This window comes from Pituophis catenifer, unplaced genomic scaffold (assembly GCF_029215685.1).
Source record: "Pituophis catenifer annectens isolate HBS135680 unplaced genomic scaffold, rPitCat1.0.hap2 SCAF_2, whole genome shotgun sequence".
Taxonomy (NCBI): Eukaryota; Metazoa; Chordata; class Lepidosauria; order Squamata; family Colubridae; genus Pituophis; species Pituophis catenifer.
Window position 1 is genome coordinate 246,199,010 of NW_027256882.1, and position 13,283 is coordinate 246,212,292.

The 13,283-nt window shown below is 37.8% G+C and overlaps 1 protein-coding gene across 1 annotated transcript in view; it reads left to right on the plus strand.

Moving 5' to 3' along the window:
* The window catches only part of MCC (MCC regulator of WNT signaling pathway), a 202,918-nt gene extending 190,027 nt beyond the window's left edge, over nt 1-12,891 (plus strand). Inside the window, exons 15-19 of the mRNA XM_070938731.1 lie at nt 3,617-3,851; nt 4,122-4,328; nt 5,370-5,467; nt 12,076-12,198; nt 12,490-12,891. Coding sequence (XP_070794832.1) covers nt 3,617-3,851; nt 4,122-4,328; nt 5,370-5,467; nt 12,076-12,198; nt 12,490-12,670 — 844 coding nt within the window. The 3' untranslated portion in view covers nt 12,671-12,891. The remainder of the gene's footprint in view (nt 1-3,616; nt 3,852-4,121; nt 4,329-5,369; nt 5,468-12,075; nt 12,199-12,489) is intronic.
* Nucleotides 12,892-13,283: the final 392 nt, after the last annotated feature.

Below are 13,283 nucleotides of genomic sequence, written 5' to 3' on the forward strand. Positions count from 1 at the left end.
CTAGGCACCGCTGTTTTCTGCTGCAGAAAAGCTGAAATTAATATCTCAACAGATAATGATTGAATCAAGTTCCTCCCACCCCCAGTTCTGCTCCTGGGATTAAAACTCAACTACGGGATTTAAACACAGATATAACAATATAAAACCAGAATTCAGAACATTATGAGAGAAATATCCAGGCTGCATTTGTAATAGGCACATATGCATGGTCTAGGGCAGCGATGGCTAACCTTTTTGCCGTTGTGTGCCAAAAGTGGGTGGAGCGTGGGGGGGGGGCATGTGCGTGCATGCCCAGACACATAATTCAATGCACGCCTCCCCCCACGCATGTGTGCATGACCCCATGTGCTCCCCCCGCTTTTGGCACGCGATGGCATAGTGGGCCCAGTTTTTGCTCTCCCCAGGCTCCAGAGGCTTTCTTGGAGCCTGGGAAGGGTAAAAATGACCTTCCCCGCCCCCCGGAGGCCCTCCGGAGGCTGGAAATGGCCTGTTTCCCATCTTCTTGTGGGCCCAGAAGGCTCAAAAATCCGCTGGCCAGCGCATACATGCACGCTTGAGCTGAGCTAGGGCAATGCTCAGGTATCCACAGATATGGCTCCCTGTGCCACCTGTGGCACGCGTGCCATAGGTTCGCCATCACGGGTCTAGGGCCTAAATTGGTTGATTGATCAAATTAATGTCCCATCCATCTCACTATATAAGTGATTCTGAGTGGCTTACAAGTTAAAACACCAACATTAACACATAATACAATAGGTTTACTTTCCTAGTAGTTCATTTAACTGAAATTTAAAAGTTCAGTTACCCTCGTAAGTTTTATACCACCTCTGATCTGCACAAGCATTACAAGATATCTCAGAATTGATGATTATGTAGTTTGTATATGCAAATTTATTCTTTAAAAATGTGCTACTTTGATAAATGGAATTTAATTACTACGTATATGATAATTACCAGTGGCTAATAGTTGGGTATTTCTAAAGGAAGGTTTCTAGCATTGCAGATAATAATTCATCTACTATAAGCTAAAAGCAGAATTCTCAGTGAATTGCTTACACTTTAGTTGATTTCTTTCTTTTGTGGATCGTTTCTTTGGTGATCTGAAATGGATGATCTGTTTTTAGTAAAGATCTATCCTCAGCTATTTTCTTTTCTGGAGAGCTGAGGGTTATAGCATATCATACAATATAGTGTATCATTATTATTATTAATATAAATTTATTAACCACCCAATTCCATCCAGTGGACTCCAGTATGGTTGAAGGCATATCATTGGGCAGAGCTAGAATTTTCCATTTTTCCCAGGTGTTGATAGAGGAAGGAGGTCTTTTTAAAATGTATTTTAAATATAACTTGGATTTTTACTATAGTATCTCAAAATGGAAAGAAACCATACCAGAAGTTTTCAGATGTTGTAGTTAATGTAGATATTAATTGGGCAAGGGGCTCCTCTGATTCTTTTGATTTCTCTCTTCTCTCTCTTAGTGAATTAAAAGTTTCATAGACTTTTGAGGTGTTATATTTGCCTATATATTTGTAAAGCTTATGTATTTGTAAAGAGAAAGTACAGTTGTAGGCAAAACTGTGAATACTCCTGACCAATTGGTACATTTAAGTTACTTTCTGAGCCAGTTATTATTCAATGGGGTTCAAACACTCTACTGAGAATTGAATCAGAGGTGGGCTTCTGCCGGTTCGCCCTGGTTTGGGCGAATTGGTAGTTAAGATTCTGCGCAGTTTGGCGAACCGGCAAATCCCACCACTGGCTGGCCCCGGCCCTGCTCGTTTTTTGGGCTGAAAACAGCCTGAAAATGGCTAAAAAGCAGGCGGAGCGGGGCCAGCCAGTGATGGGATTAACCCCAACTGGCTGAATTCTACCTCTGCCTTTGAGGCGAGTGGCCAGGAGGCATGAGTGACGTACCCACCCAGTCACATGACCAACTGGCCACGCCTACCCAGCCAGAGAACCAGTTGTTAAGTTATTCAAATCCCACCACTGAATTGAATACACGTACCTTTGCATTTAGTTGACATTATTTCTATTTAAAGATGTTAAAAAGTATTGACAGAAAGGTCTGAATTTCTGTATGCCATAATCATAGTTTTCTTACTTTGATTCTGTAAAACAGTGTATAAATAGTGAACATAGAAAGTTGATGTTAACTTTGTACTGTAGTTGTGTCAGCTTGTATTCACCTCAAGACTGATTGAAATATATAGGATCCTAAAATTTTGCATAAAACTGCATATTTATACCCAAAGGTGCTTTTCAAAAGGCACTGAATAGACACTAAAGAACCTTGAAAAAGCTTCTTGGATGAGGAGTGAAACATCTTCAAGGAAAAACGAAGAAAATCCAGTTGCCTTTTGAAAAACACCTTGGGACAACCATGATTTGGATGGCTGAGAATCTCCATTGATTTGCATATTTACACCTTTCTCAATTATCAATGAAGGCAAAGGGAATTTAAAAATAAATAAATAACGTGACTTGTAAGCTGCTGCTTCACAGCCTTCTTATTGCTACCTAGAAGAGTTAAGGGGCTCGCTGGTGAAATGCTACTACATGAAAAGAATAGCTCAGGGAGATCTGTGTACTTTGCCAATATTTTCTGTAACTTCTAGGATAAACATGCTTGGAAATCTTTAGAAGACTGGCAAGCTCTTTATTTGATAACTTCTTTAAAATATAAAGACAGTTTTGAGTTTAATAGAATGAAAAGGAGGCTTAATTATAAAGCCATGTTAAGTATGGCTACAGAAACTGTTCATGTGGTATGTCTATCTTCCTTCTCTTTGTCTAAAATGGATGGAAAAATATTGCAGCCCAGTGCAGAAAATGATTTATTCCCTTGCTGATAACTGAGATCATCCAGCATTCCAGACAGGCAGAGCTAATGGATGACTTAACCCTTACCCATCAGCTGATTACAGGTCCTCAGGAGACAACATAGTTTCATAGGTTGTAGAAAATGTGGAATTGTTTCTGTCTCTTTTTGGTGGCAGTATAATTATGTTCAACAATGAATGTTAAGGAATGAATAGAAGACTCAAAATTAATCTCTATAAATCTTTTTTCTTGGATGACTAGAATTGCAAATAACTGAGTAAAACTTAGTTATCTAGAAATTCTGGAACTTATAAACATTTATTTGAAATCATAGCATGTACAATCAGGATCAGATTGTCTGTGTGTTCTAATTTGAGATAATATTGACAGTGGGCTTATGTAGCTAAAGGCAGGATACAAATAAAATAATAAATTGCAATTATAAAATGTGAAAACCAAATATTTCTGTCTTAGTATAGGTCATACTGATTATAGCATGTAGTTAAAGATGATAAAGTGATAAGCTGCTTGGCTTCTCTTTTGGCAAATATTCTATCAAGTCCACTTTTGTGTAATCTAATTTAAAAATCTTTCCAAAAATCTTAAACCAAGATAGGTCTTATCCATCAATTAAGTTATTCATTGGCTCTTAGCACTGTTTTACTGAAAAAGTAATTTATCAATATTTGCAGTACACTGAGATATGTTTTTATTTCTTTTATTTTTATGCACACAAGGACTATTTAGAAATATCTTTCCTAAATGTGTTTTCCCTTTTTTTCTAAGTACTACTAGTTCAACAGCAAGCAGCTGTGATACAGAGTTCACAAAGGAAGATGAGCAGAGATTGAAGGACTACATTCAACAACTAAAAAATGATAGAGCAGCTATTAAATTAACCATGCTAGAGCTGGAAAGCATCCATATTGACCCTCTCAGTTATGATGTCAAGCCTCGTGGAGACAGCCAAAGATTGGATCTAGAAAACGCTGTACTTATGCAGGAACTCATGGCAATGAAGGTATTTTATGTAATGATGTATCAGGCAAGGCAATCTTGGTATCTTGACTTTAATATATAGCTGCAATGTTTTTATGTAAAATCAATTTATTTTTAAACAACAATTCAACCCAGAACAGTAGTGAACTATAGAACACAAAATAGACATATGTTTTGTACCTAAGATTAAGAATACCTCATTTTATCAGATATAGAATACTGCACGCTAGTTATGCAGATAACTCTGTTGATCTGACCTACTACATTGATATTCTGCTGTCTCCCCCAACAGGAAGAAATGGCAGAACTGAAAGCACAGCTGTACTTGCTAGAAAAAGAGAAGAAAGCTCTCGAGTTGAAGCTGAGCAGTCGAGAAGCTCAGGAACAAGCATATTTGGTCCACATTGAGCACCTAAAGTCAGAAGTAGAAGAGCAAAAAGAACAGAGAATGAGATCTCTCAGCTCAACTAGTAGCAGCAGCAAAGACAAGTCAAGTAAGGTGAGTTACTGTCATTGACTTACAATCATTCTTTTAATGATTGTTCAAAGTTACAACAACATTGAAAAAAGGGACCGACATTTACAACTATTGCAGCAACCCCATGGTCACATGATTCAAAATTTGGGCACTTGGCAACTGGCATGTATTTATGACAGTTGCACTGTCCTGGGATCATATGATCACCATTTGTAACCTTCCCAACTGGCTTCCAACAAGCAGCGTCAATGGGAAAGCCAGATTTGCTTTACAATCATATGATTCACTTAATAACATCAATGATCTGATTAACAACTGTCATATAAGAAAGGTCTTAAAATGGGGCACAACTCACTTAACAATTATCTTGCTTAGCAATGGAAATGTTGGGCTCAGTTGTGGATATAAGTTGAGGATTCCCTGTATATATTTGGATAGTAAGAGATTAGGCTTATTCAAATTTGTTCCAAAGCAATTATCAAATGCTTGAAGTGGGGAGAATTTTTGTCCTTGAAAACTGTAGGTAATGTTGCATCAATCCTTTTGCTGCAATGGTTGCTAGTTCATTATGGATCAATTTAAAATTGTATCTTTGTTCTTTTAGTATGGGGAACTACCTATATCCATATGTAGCTATGTATATTTTTAACATTGCAAGTTTGCTTACTGATGTACTTCCAAGGTGCATAAAACTGAGTACTAACAATAGGAGCTTTTCTCTGCTAGTCCCTATTCTGTGATATTCCTTCCCTATAGTACAAAGAGGATTTCGTGCATACTATATTTAAGAGGATTTAAATCCATTTGTGTTGTCTTTTAAGTTTTAATGGTATTTGTGGATAGGTATTTTGAAAGCTGTTTGTATCTTTTACTATTACATGTTTTTTTGTTACATATTATGCTGTTTTTATTTGGAAAGACTATGTCCTTGAGAAAGGTTAAAATGAAGCCGAATGACTGATAGCCTGATAATAAAGATATGTTTTTATGATTACTATAAACTTTAAAATGTGCCTGGATTTATGCAAGGTAATCCTTACCTTGTCTTGGTTTAATTTGCAGGAGTGCACAGATGGCACATCAGCATCATTAACACTAACTGAGCTCAAATCTTACAATGAAAGTGAGCTGACTACAGAATTGGCAAATGCCCTCAGACGGTAAGTGAGATGTGTTCTTTCCCCCACTCCTTTTCTGAACAGAAAGGTGCTAATAAATCTGTGAGTTTATAGCGGCCTTTAAATTACTCAGATGTTCTCACTGTTCTGCAATTATGTCGTTTTTGAAGTATCCATTTTCTCATTTCATATTCTGAAATGCTCATCTGCATGTCCCTCAGGTTTTCACAATATCTATAAACCAGCAGATTAATTATTGCTGTTAATTCTCACAACGTACATGAAAACTCTAGAGGACAAAGTAGGTGACTATGCTAATCAAAAATCATGAGGGAGACATGGCAAATTTAGAAATGGCATTCCTGAATTATCTCTGTTAGTTTAGATTCCCCATAAGAATAAGCTGCCAAGTTTTATATTAACAGTAATACTGGAAATAACTAAATGAAAAAAGAGAATATCAGCAGTATTTCCTATCATGCAAATCTTGACAGTTCTCCTAAATTGCTTTCTAATTCTGGCCAGAGCGAAACAATTTAATTATCTTACTACGCTGTGCATTATAGCAGGCAATCCAGTCAACCATTTTATTACTCTTAAGAGCATAAAGGAACTACTTGCCAGCAGTTTGATGCTTTTAACTGTCATGCTGATAACTTTGTCTGTTGCAGCTAGAAGGGTGAGAAAGTAGTTGCCGATATGCTCATACTAATATTGGTATGCCTTGTAACTCCTGTATTGTGACAGCTGCATTGTCACTACAGGTAGTCCTTGTTTAGCAGCTACCTTATTCAATTATTGTCTCTTTGCAGGAAGGAGACTCTTCTGCCTGTCAGTTAAGTTTAGGTAGGGAAGAACTGATCCAGATCCTGTCTGGGCATGCAATTTGAAGCAGGGGTCTCCAACCTTGGCAACTTTAAGACTTGTGGACTTCAACTCCCAGAATTCCTCAGCCAGCTTTGGGAGTTGAAGTCCACAAGTCTTAAAGTTGCCAAGGTTGGAGACCCCTGATCTGGAGGGAGGAGCTTAGAATGGGAACTATCGGAAGCATTTCAAGCTGCCTCTCCCATAGAGAAATTTTGGGGATGTTTTTCCTGGATTTTTTTCTCTGTAGGCTTCATATTTTAAATCAGGTTTGTTTTTTGTTTTTTTGCCGACTTCTGCTATCACATCAAATTTGTTCCTATTCTGTTGATGAATGGTCTTGAGCCCCTTCTATACTTTCTGTATAATATTGGTTTAGGTTGAAAATAATAAAAGAAGTGGTAGGATTAGAAGAGATGTCAGCTGGAATCAAAATAGGCTGAGATGTTAAGAGCTTGAATATGTATATAACACCATTGTTAGCCTTATGGAAATAAAAATAGAAAGTAAAACTCTTGGATTAATAAGAAGACAGACATAATATCAGTCAGTAAGCTTACTAACTCCTTAGTACCATGGTCTGCAAGAAGAACCAACCATTTAGACCAAAACTGATTCTTCCCTTGTTTTGCTTGTTTAGCAATGGAACCCTTAATATGATAGATAATAGTTTTTCTTTTTTTAAAAAAAACAACCTACTATGCTTGGCAAGGTTATAGAAAGTAGGAGAAGCCAACGGTTAAGATAGATGGAGAAGATCAAAGAATCTACTGGAATATTCTTGGAAGGGCTGAGTGAAGTCTAATGCAGTGGCACTTTGAACAGTCCCCAGTCTATTGCAGTGTCTTTGGTACTTGCAATGGAGGGCCATGCAGCCTGTTCAGGAATTAGGGAAGACTGTTAGAAATCTAACTCTTTTTGTGACCAAGACCTGCTTTCCTTGCAAGCAAAGAAAACATAGTTATAGCAATATACATATTCTAACTTATCCTAATGTATGTATCCATTGTGTCAGAAAATGGTCTATGGATCGTCTGTTTCCTTTTCTGATGTTCAGGGTTGCTGCAGTGTGTTTGCGCTTATCTAAATAGTATTCTTACACAGCTTCTCTCATGGGAAGTATTTAGACATTAAATTATAAGATTCTGCACCTCCAAACCATCTATACCAGATCACAACATCCCCAAATTTGAGAATAGGTGCTTTGTAAAATAATTGATAGTACCTCTTGCCTATCCTAAAATAATAGTATGTACTAAAAATAAGATTATTTTGGCATGAGTGTTAAATATAACATTGTTTCTTGAGAACAAGTAGGCTTTCTTCCACAGTCTTAGATGAGAGATGCAGGCTTTGGTGTTTCTTTTTTATATATTGGGCTTTATAAATTCACTAACAGGTCAGGAGCACAGAAGAGCAGTTACTCCACAGGGAAGAGGAATGAGCAAAATATCCTATAGGGAACAATAATACATAGGCAGAATGGAGAGTAAAATGATCTAACAGAGACCGTTTTTTTAGGAAGGGAAAAGGGTTATTGTATCATATTTCTAGGATTCTATTAAAAATGCATGAGAGAAGGAATGGATTAAAAACCTTTGAAACAGATAAGACTAAAGGACCTCTCTATCCATGTTACACACAGTTGTGCATGAGACAATATGTTTCATTTTAAAAAGCTACTCAATACTACAATTAAAGAATTTAGCAACCAGATATACAGTACAATAGTTCTCAATTTTAGTTCTGCAGGTCAGATCTCAGAATTCTGAAAAATTCTATTTAACTAGCATGCTCTTGTACAGAAAAACTAAAGCAATTGAAATCCTGAATCAAATTTGAAAATAATGTTGCCCTACTTTAGCAATCTCACCCTGCTGCCAGCCAGGGATCATGCTAACCTGCCTTCCATGCATGAAAAGGTTTGTGTCAACTCGCCCTGGTCCTACTTGGCACCCAGGTTCAAAAGTTCTACTGCAAATTTCCACCCACAGAAGCTTCTGCTTGTCCTGGTTTTGCTTACCTTTGCAAAGAGCCAACACCAACCTGTGAGTCTTTCCGCGAAGGCTCACTGCTGCTTTAAAGCAGCTCTCCAGTCTTTGCACCATGGAGGCAAGGCAGAAGCAAGTGGTAACTGGATATGTGGAGACACTTTTGGAGTGACCACAGCTGCAGTTCCATTCTCTCTCTGGTTCCGGGGTATTCTGTGGACTCGTGCTTTGAGAGTTCCTGCCCCCAAAGCAGCCCCATGGGATGAATCTGCCCAGGGGAAAGAAGCACTGCCACTGCTCAGGGTCCCTGTGGCAGTTTGGCTGAACTGGCCAGGACTTGGGCAGGAGAGCTTTGCAGGGCTTTGGCCATAGGATAGATTGCATCTCCCAGACCAGGCTAGGGTTGGGTTGGGGGGGTGGGGGAGGAAGGCAAAGACGATGAAGAAGGTCAGCTGGCAGTAGTAGCATAGTCCTCAGGCTTCTTCATCTGTGGAAATGCTATGCAGGGTGCCAAAAAGGCAAAGATGGGGGAAGGAGAGTTGGTGGGGGGGGGGAACTCAAGGGCTTTTGTTAATATTAGATTGATGATTGGCCACAATAAAAAGCTGAAATCAAGGGATGAAATTTAAGGCTACCTCACAAATTTCTTTTTTTCAACTACAAGCTAATTTGTAAATAAAAAGTATGTTGAGTAGCTTTTAATTCTCCATTGAAAGGAAAGAAGTTACTTACTGATTAATTCTGATGTCAGTTTACCGGTAGTTCATCTTTAACAACTGCCTCATATAGTGACTGTGCAATTAATATGGTGATGAAAAATAAATGACAGAAAACATCATTTTTGTGACCTATACAACTCAGTAAAGCAAAGGAAAGTTGAAGTAAAATCACATGCACAGTCATGTTCAGTTAGCAATTGCTTAACAAATGAATTGTGGGCTCCAATTATGATTGCTGAACAAGGACTACCTGTGTATATCACTTTTCCATCATAAAAATATTTTGGTGCCTTTCACAAATTAAACAGCATATGATTTTTTTATAACATGAAAACTTTGATTCCACTTGTAAAACATTAACAGAAGTCTCTACTCATTAGCAAAGGATAAGGAGAACTAAATTTGAGTAGCAGTAAATTAATAAAAAATGTAATTAAGTATAAAAAGATAAAAAGCATTATGTAGAAAGATAGGTCAAAAATTGAAATAATCCGGCATTCCTTTCCTAAGAACAATTATAGGGTACGCATGAAGAATTTATAAAATATAAAATTGAATATTTATATTGTTTTTGGACTGTAGATTGATTCCCAAATAATATAAAAAAGGATGTCATTAATGGAAATGATGCTCCTTATAGTTACATGCAAATTCCCATTAATATTAGTATTACTTTTTAAATTCCTTTCATCGTTTTTGTTAACTGCTACTTGTCAGAGCAGGGCTTGGAAGGGGATCCTGGCCAGATTATTTCCAGACAGCTTTAATTTCTAGCATTTTGAGGAACTGGTGGCAAATCTGTCTGTGACCCTAGAGAGATGCTGCCCACTGGTGATGATTCTGAACTCAAATGGACCTGTTTCAGTTTAGTGCAGTTTCTCTGTTCAGTGTGGATATAGATAATCTCTTCAGATACTGATTTGAACAAACAGCTAGTACAGCTCTACTCTGTACTTTTTCTGACCTCCATGTGTTCAGCCAGGAGTTATGGAGAAGAGTTATATTTATGTTGGCTTGAATAGTCATAAAAGCTCTTGGCATGATCTGGGTGCCGAATGAAGCAAAGTACCAGATTCCATTGATAGCTGTATTTGGTTTCAATCCAACCCAAGCACAGGATCCTTCAGCCTCCTTATTGAATTCTTGAAAGCATTGTATCCTTTAGTAATACGTGCAGAAGCTACTCCTTAGAAGTAGCTCTCCTGCTATTCTTCCAAATCTGCCATATGTGCTATTAAGCCATGGATTAAACCCTGCCCTTCAGTTAAATTAGATCAGTCTCTGACTCAGATAAGATAGAGTGTTTTTAGTCTGCCTCGTTCTCTCTAATTTCATTAATAGAGGTTCACCTCCTTAGCAAACTTGCTTTACCGGTTGATTAGTGATGACAATATTGTTGAAGAAGCATTCATTTAAAATATCTGTTGCTCAATTAGAAAGGGCTTGGTTTTTGGCATTGTAGACAGTGCCACCCGGAGGCCAGATTAAGGCTGCAGTTGTAAATGAAAAGTTAACAGATAATGTTGTACAAACAGTAAATTGTACTGGCTCTTTGATAGTGATGGGGGTTCATAGATTTTTTTTCAGTATTGTTGCTCTGCTGTCTTCTTGTAGCCATTCATCGTTAATCAAAGTTTTTAAAGAAAAAAAAGATAATTACAATAAGAAAGTAATTTGAATGCTATCTTTTAATAGGTTTAGGACCAAGCTTTCATTTCATTTTGACAAAGAAGCTATATTTTTTGGCATTTTCAAAGAAACTGGACAATGTTGTTATTGCTAATGGCAATTTTCACCTTTCACAAGAGGTATTTATAGTAAAAGGTTTTGTATACATCTTGAACTATAAGAATTCTCCAAAACTGAAGTAGAACTTCCAACTCCATGCTGGTATTTGTACTGTGCCTGTTGATGATTCAGATACAATGATTAGTGTGTGACAGAAGACAGGCAAAATACTTCTCTGTCAAGCAGCCATATAATCTTTCAGGTTTGTATGGAAGTCAAACTAAAAATGTAGTTGCTTTAAAGAGGGGCCTGCTTGCCCTCCCGCACTTTGTGAAGTGCCTCTTAGCTAGAGATAGAAAACTAGGTACATATTTGTCAAATCTGACTTGCTTAGTTTCATAAGAATATGGGTTGGCCATCTTGGAATTGCTGTACAACAAAAGCCCTAATAGAAGGCATTGAGAGCCAGTGTGATGTACAGGTTAAGATGCAGGACTGGCATCTTAGACTAATGCCACCTTTATCTCAGTAGCCCACTCATTGCCTTTAGGCAAGTCATTCTCTCCCAGCCCAAATTGCCTTGCAGGGCTGTTGGGAAGAATAGGAAGAGACAGCAGCATATCCACCATTTTGAGCTCTTGAATAAAAAAGTGGGATATAAATACAAAATATATTTGGATTCCCCCTTCTGATATTCAGCAGGTGCCTCCCCGCTAGTTTTCTGAAAAGCCTTGTAGACCTGGCGTTTTCCACAAGCCTTTGTGGTGTTGTGTGGTCTGGGCCAAGAAAGGTTGTTTGTTGGATGTGAGGGTTGTATTGCTTTTGGGATGCTGGCTTTTACATGTATTGTTTATAAGCTGTCCAGGGTTGTGCTACATACATGGCTAGCCACATAAATCTTATTAATTTTCCTAAGATAAGGGCATACTTTTACAGCCAATTTTACCAGTTAATAGAAAAGCAATTGTGTTAACAATTGGTAATAGTATGTAATAGCAATAGCATCTTCCATACTGAAACAGCCTTGGAGTGACTCATTAAGAGTCCCGCTTGTGAATATCATTTGGACTCAGTATGGGCAGCCCTCCAGCAGCATAGTCACTTGCAACAATATTATTGTTGTTATATAATAGTATTGAGATCTGCATCACAGGAAAATGGTCCATGCTGTCACCCCTTTATGCAACTGCAAACCTCAGTCAACAAGTTAATTAACATATAAACACCACCAGTATTGCTGTGGGTTTCATGCTGTCAGAATAATCCATGTCGCTCAGATTGCAGATGATAAATAATATTTTGTTCAACTTATTTGCCCTGAGTACATCATTTGCTTTGTACTTTCCAGAGAAAAGAAACTGAAAGGCAGAGTGCAAGAGTTGGTGAGTGCCTTAGAAAGACTAACTAAGAGCAGCGAAATTCGGCATCAGCAATCTGCAGAGTTTGTTAATGACTTGAAAAGAGCAAACAGGTAATGAGTTCCTCCAGTCAATGGCAACATACTGTATACTGAGCTAAATTCACATGTTTTTTGTTACACTTGCTATGAATCACTATATGGAATATACATGACTGTCAATGTACTAGCAGAGTGTTGGATTTAAGATTCAGAGCAGAGCTGTGTTGCCAGCTGGGATTGAAAAATTGGTGTGGGGATCCTGCCCAGTATGTCAGCAAGTCAATAACCATTTAAGATGCTGCCAATCAGAATGGATGTGTAGATATGTCTACCTTGACCTATGTTTTCTATGTGTTTCCATAGTAACCTTGTGGCTGCCTATGAGAAAGCAAAGAAGAAGCACCAAAACAAGCTGAAGAAACTGGAATCCCAGATGATGGCAATGGTGGAAAGACATGAGACTCAAGTTAGGATGCTCAAACAAAGAATTGCTTTGCTGGAAGAGGAGAACTCAAGACCCCATACCAATGAAACATCCCTTTAAGAGAGATTAGTTTTCTTTAAATCAATGTGCCATTACAAAAATGACTTTTTACAAGACTCATTGAGATAGTAAACACAGTTGTGAATTGATACAAACCAGGCAATGTTGGAGATCAATACCTCATAGTGAGATTGCAACTTCAACAATACACAGCCATGGGCAGGAGCCCCCAAACTAATGTTTTTATATAATTGAGCATACTCAGTGCCTGATGGTAAATGTATCAGTTTATCACATTTCCAATGTAATAGTTTTACTATTACAGATTCTCTTATAAATTTCGAATTTGTATGAGTAAAGTATAATCCTCTTCTCTTAATTGTTGAACGCTCTTTGGAGTCTACCATAACAATGAAGTAATGCTGGAACACCAGTGCACTCATAGCTATCATTTGGATAATAGCATTTCTTTTCCCATTTTCTTTTGTCGGTCATTCTGCATTCCCCCTTACAATGTAAAGCAGGTATCTGATGCCAGCCTCTAGGTGCACAGCAGATCAAGCGTACAATTAGATTTTACTTGCTTTTTCAAGTGATGGGAAATCACAATAAGTACTGCACATATATAGTTATTGTAGTGATGGTGTAAGTTGCTAAATAGCTCTTATAATTC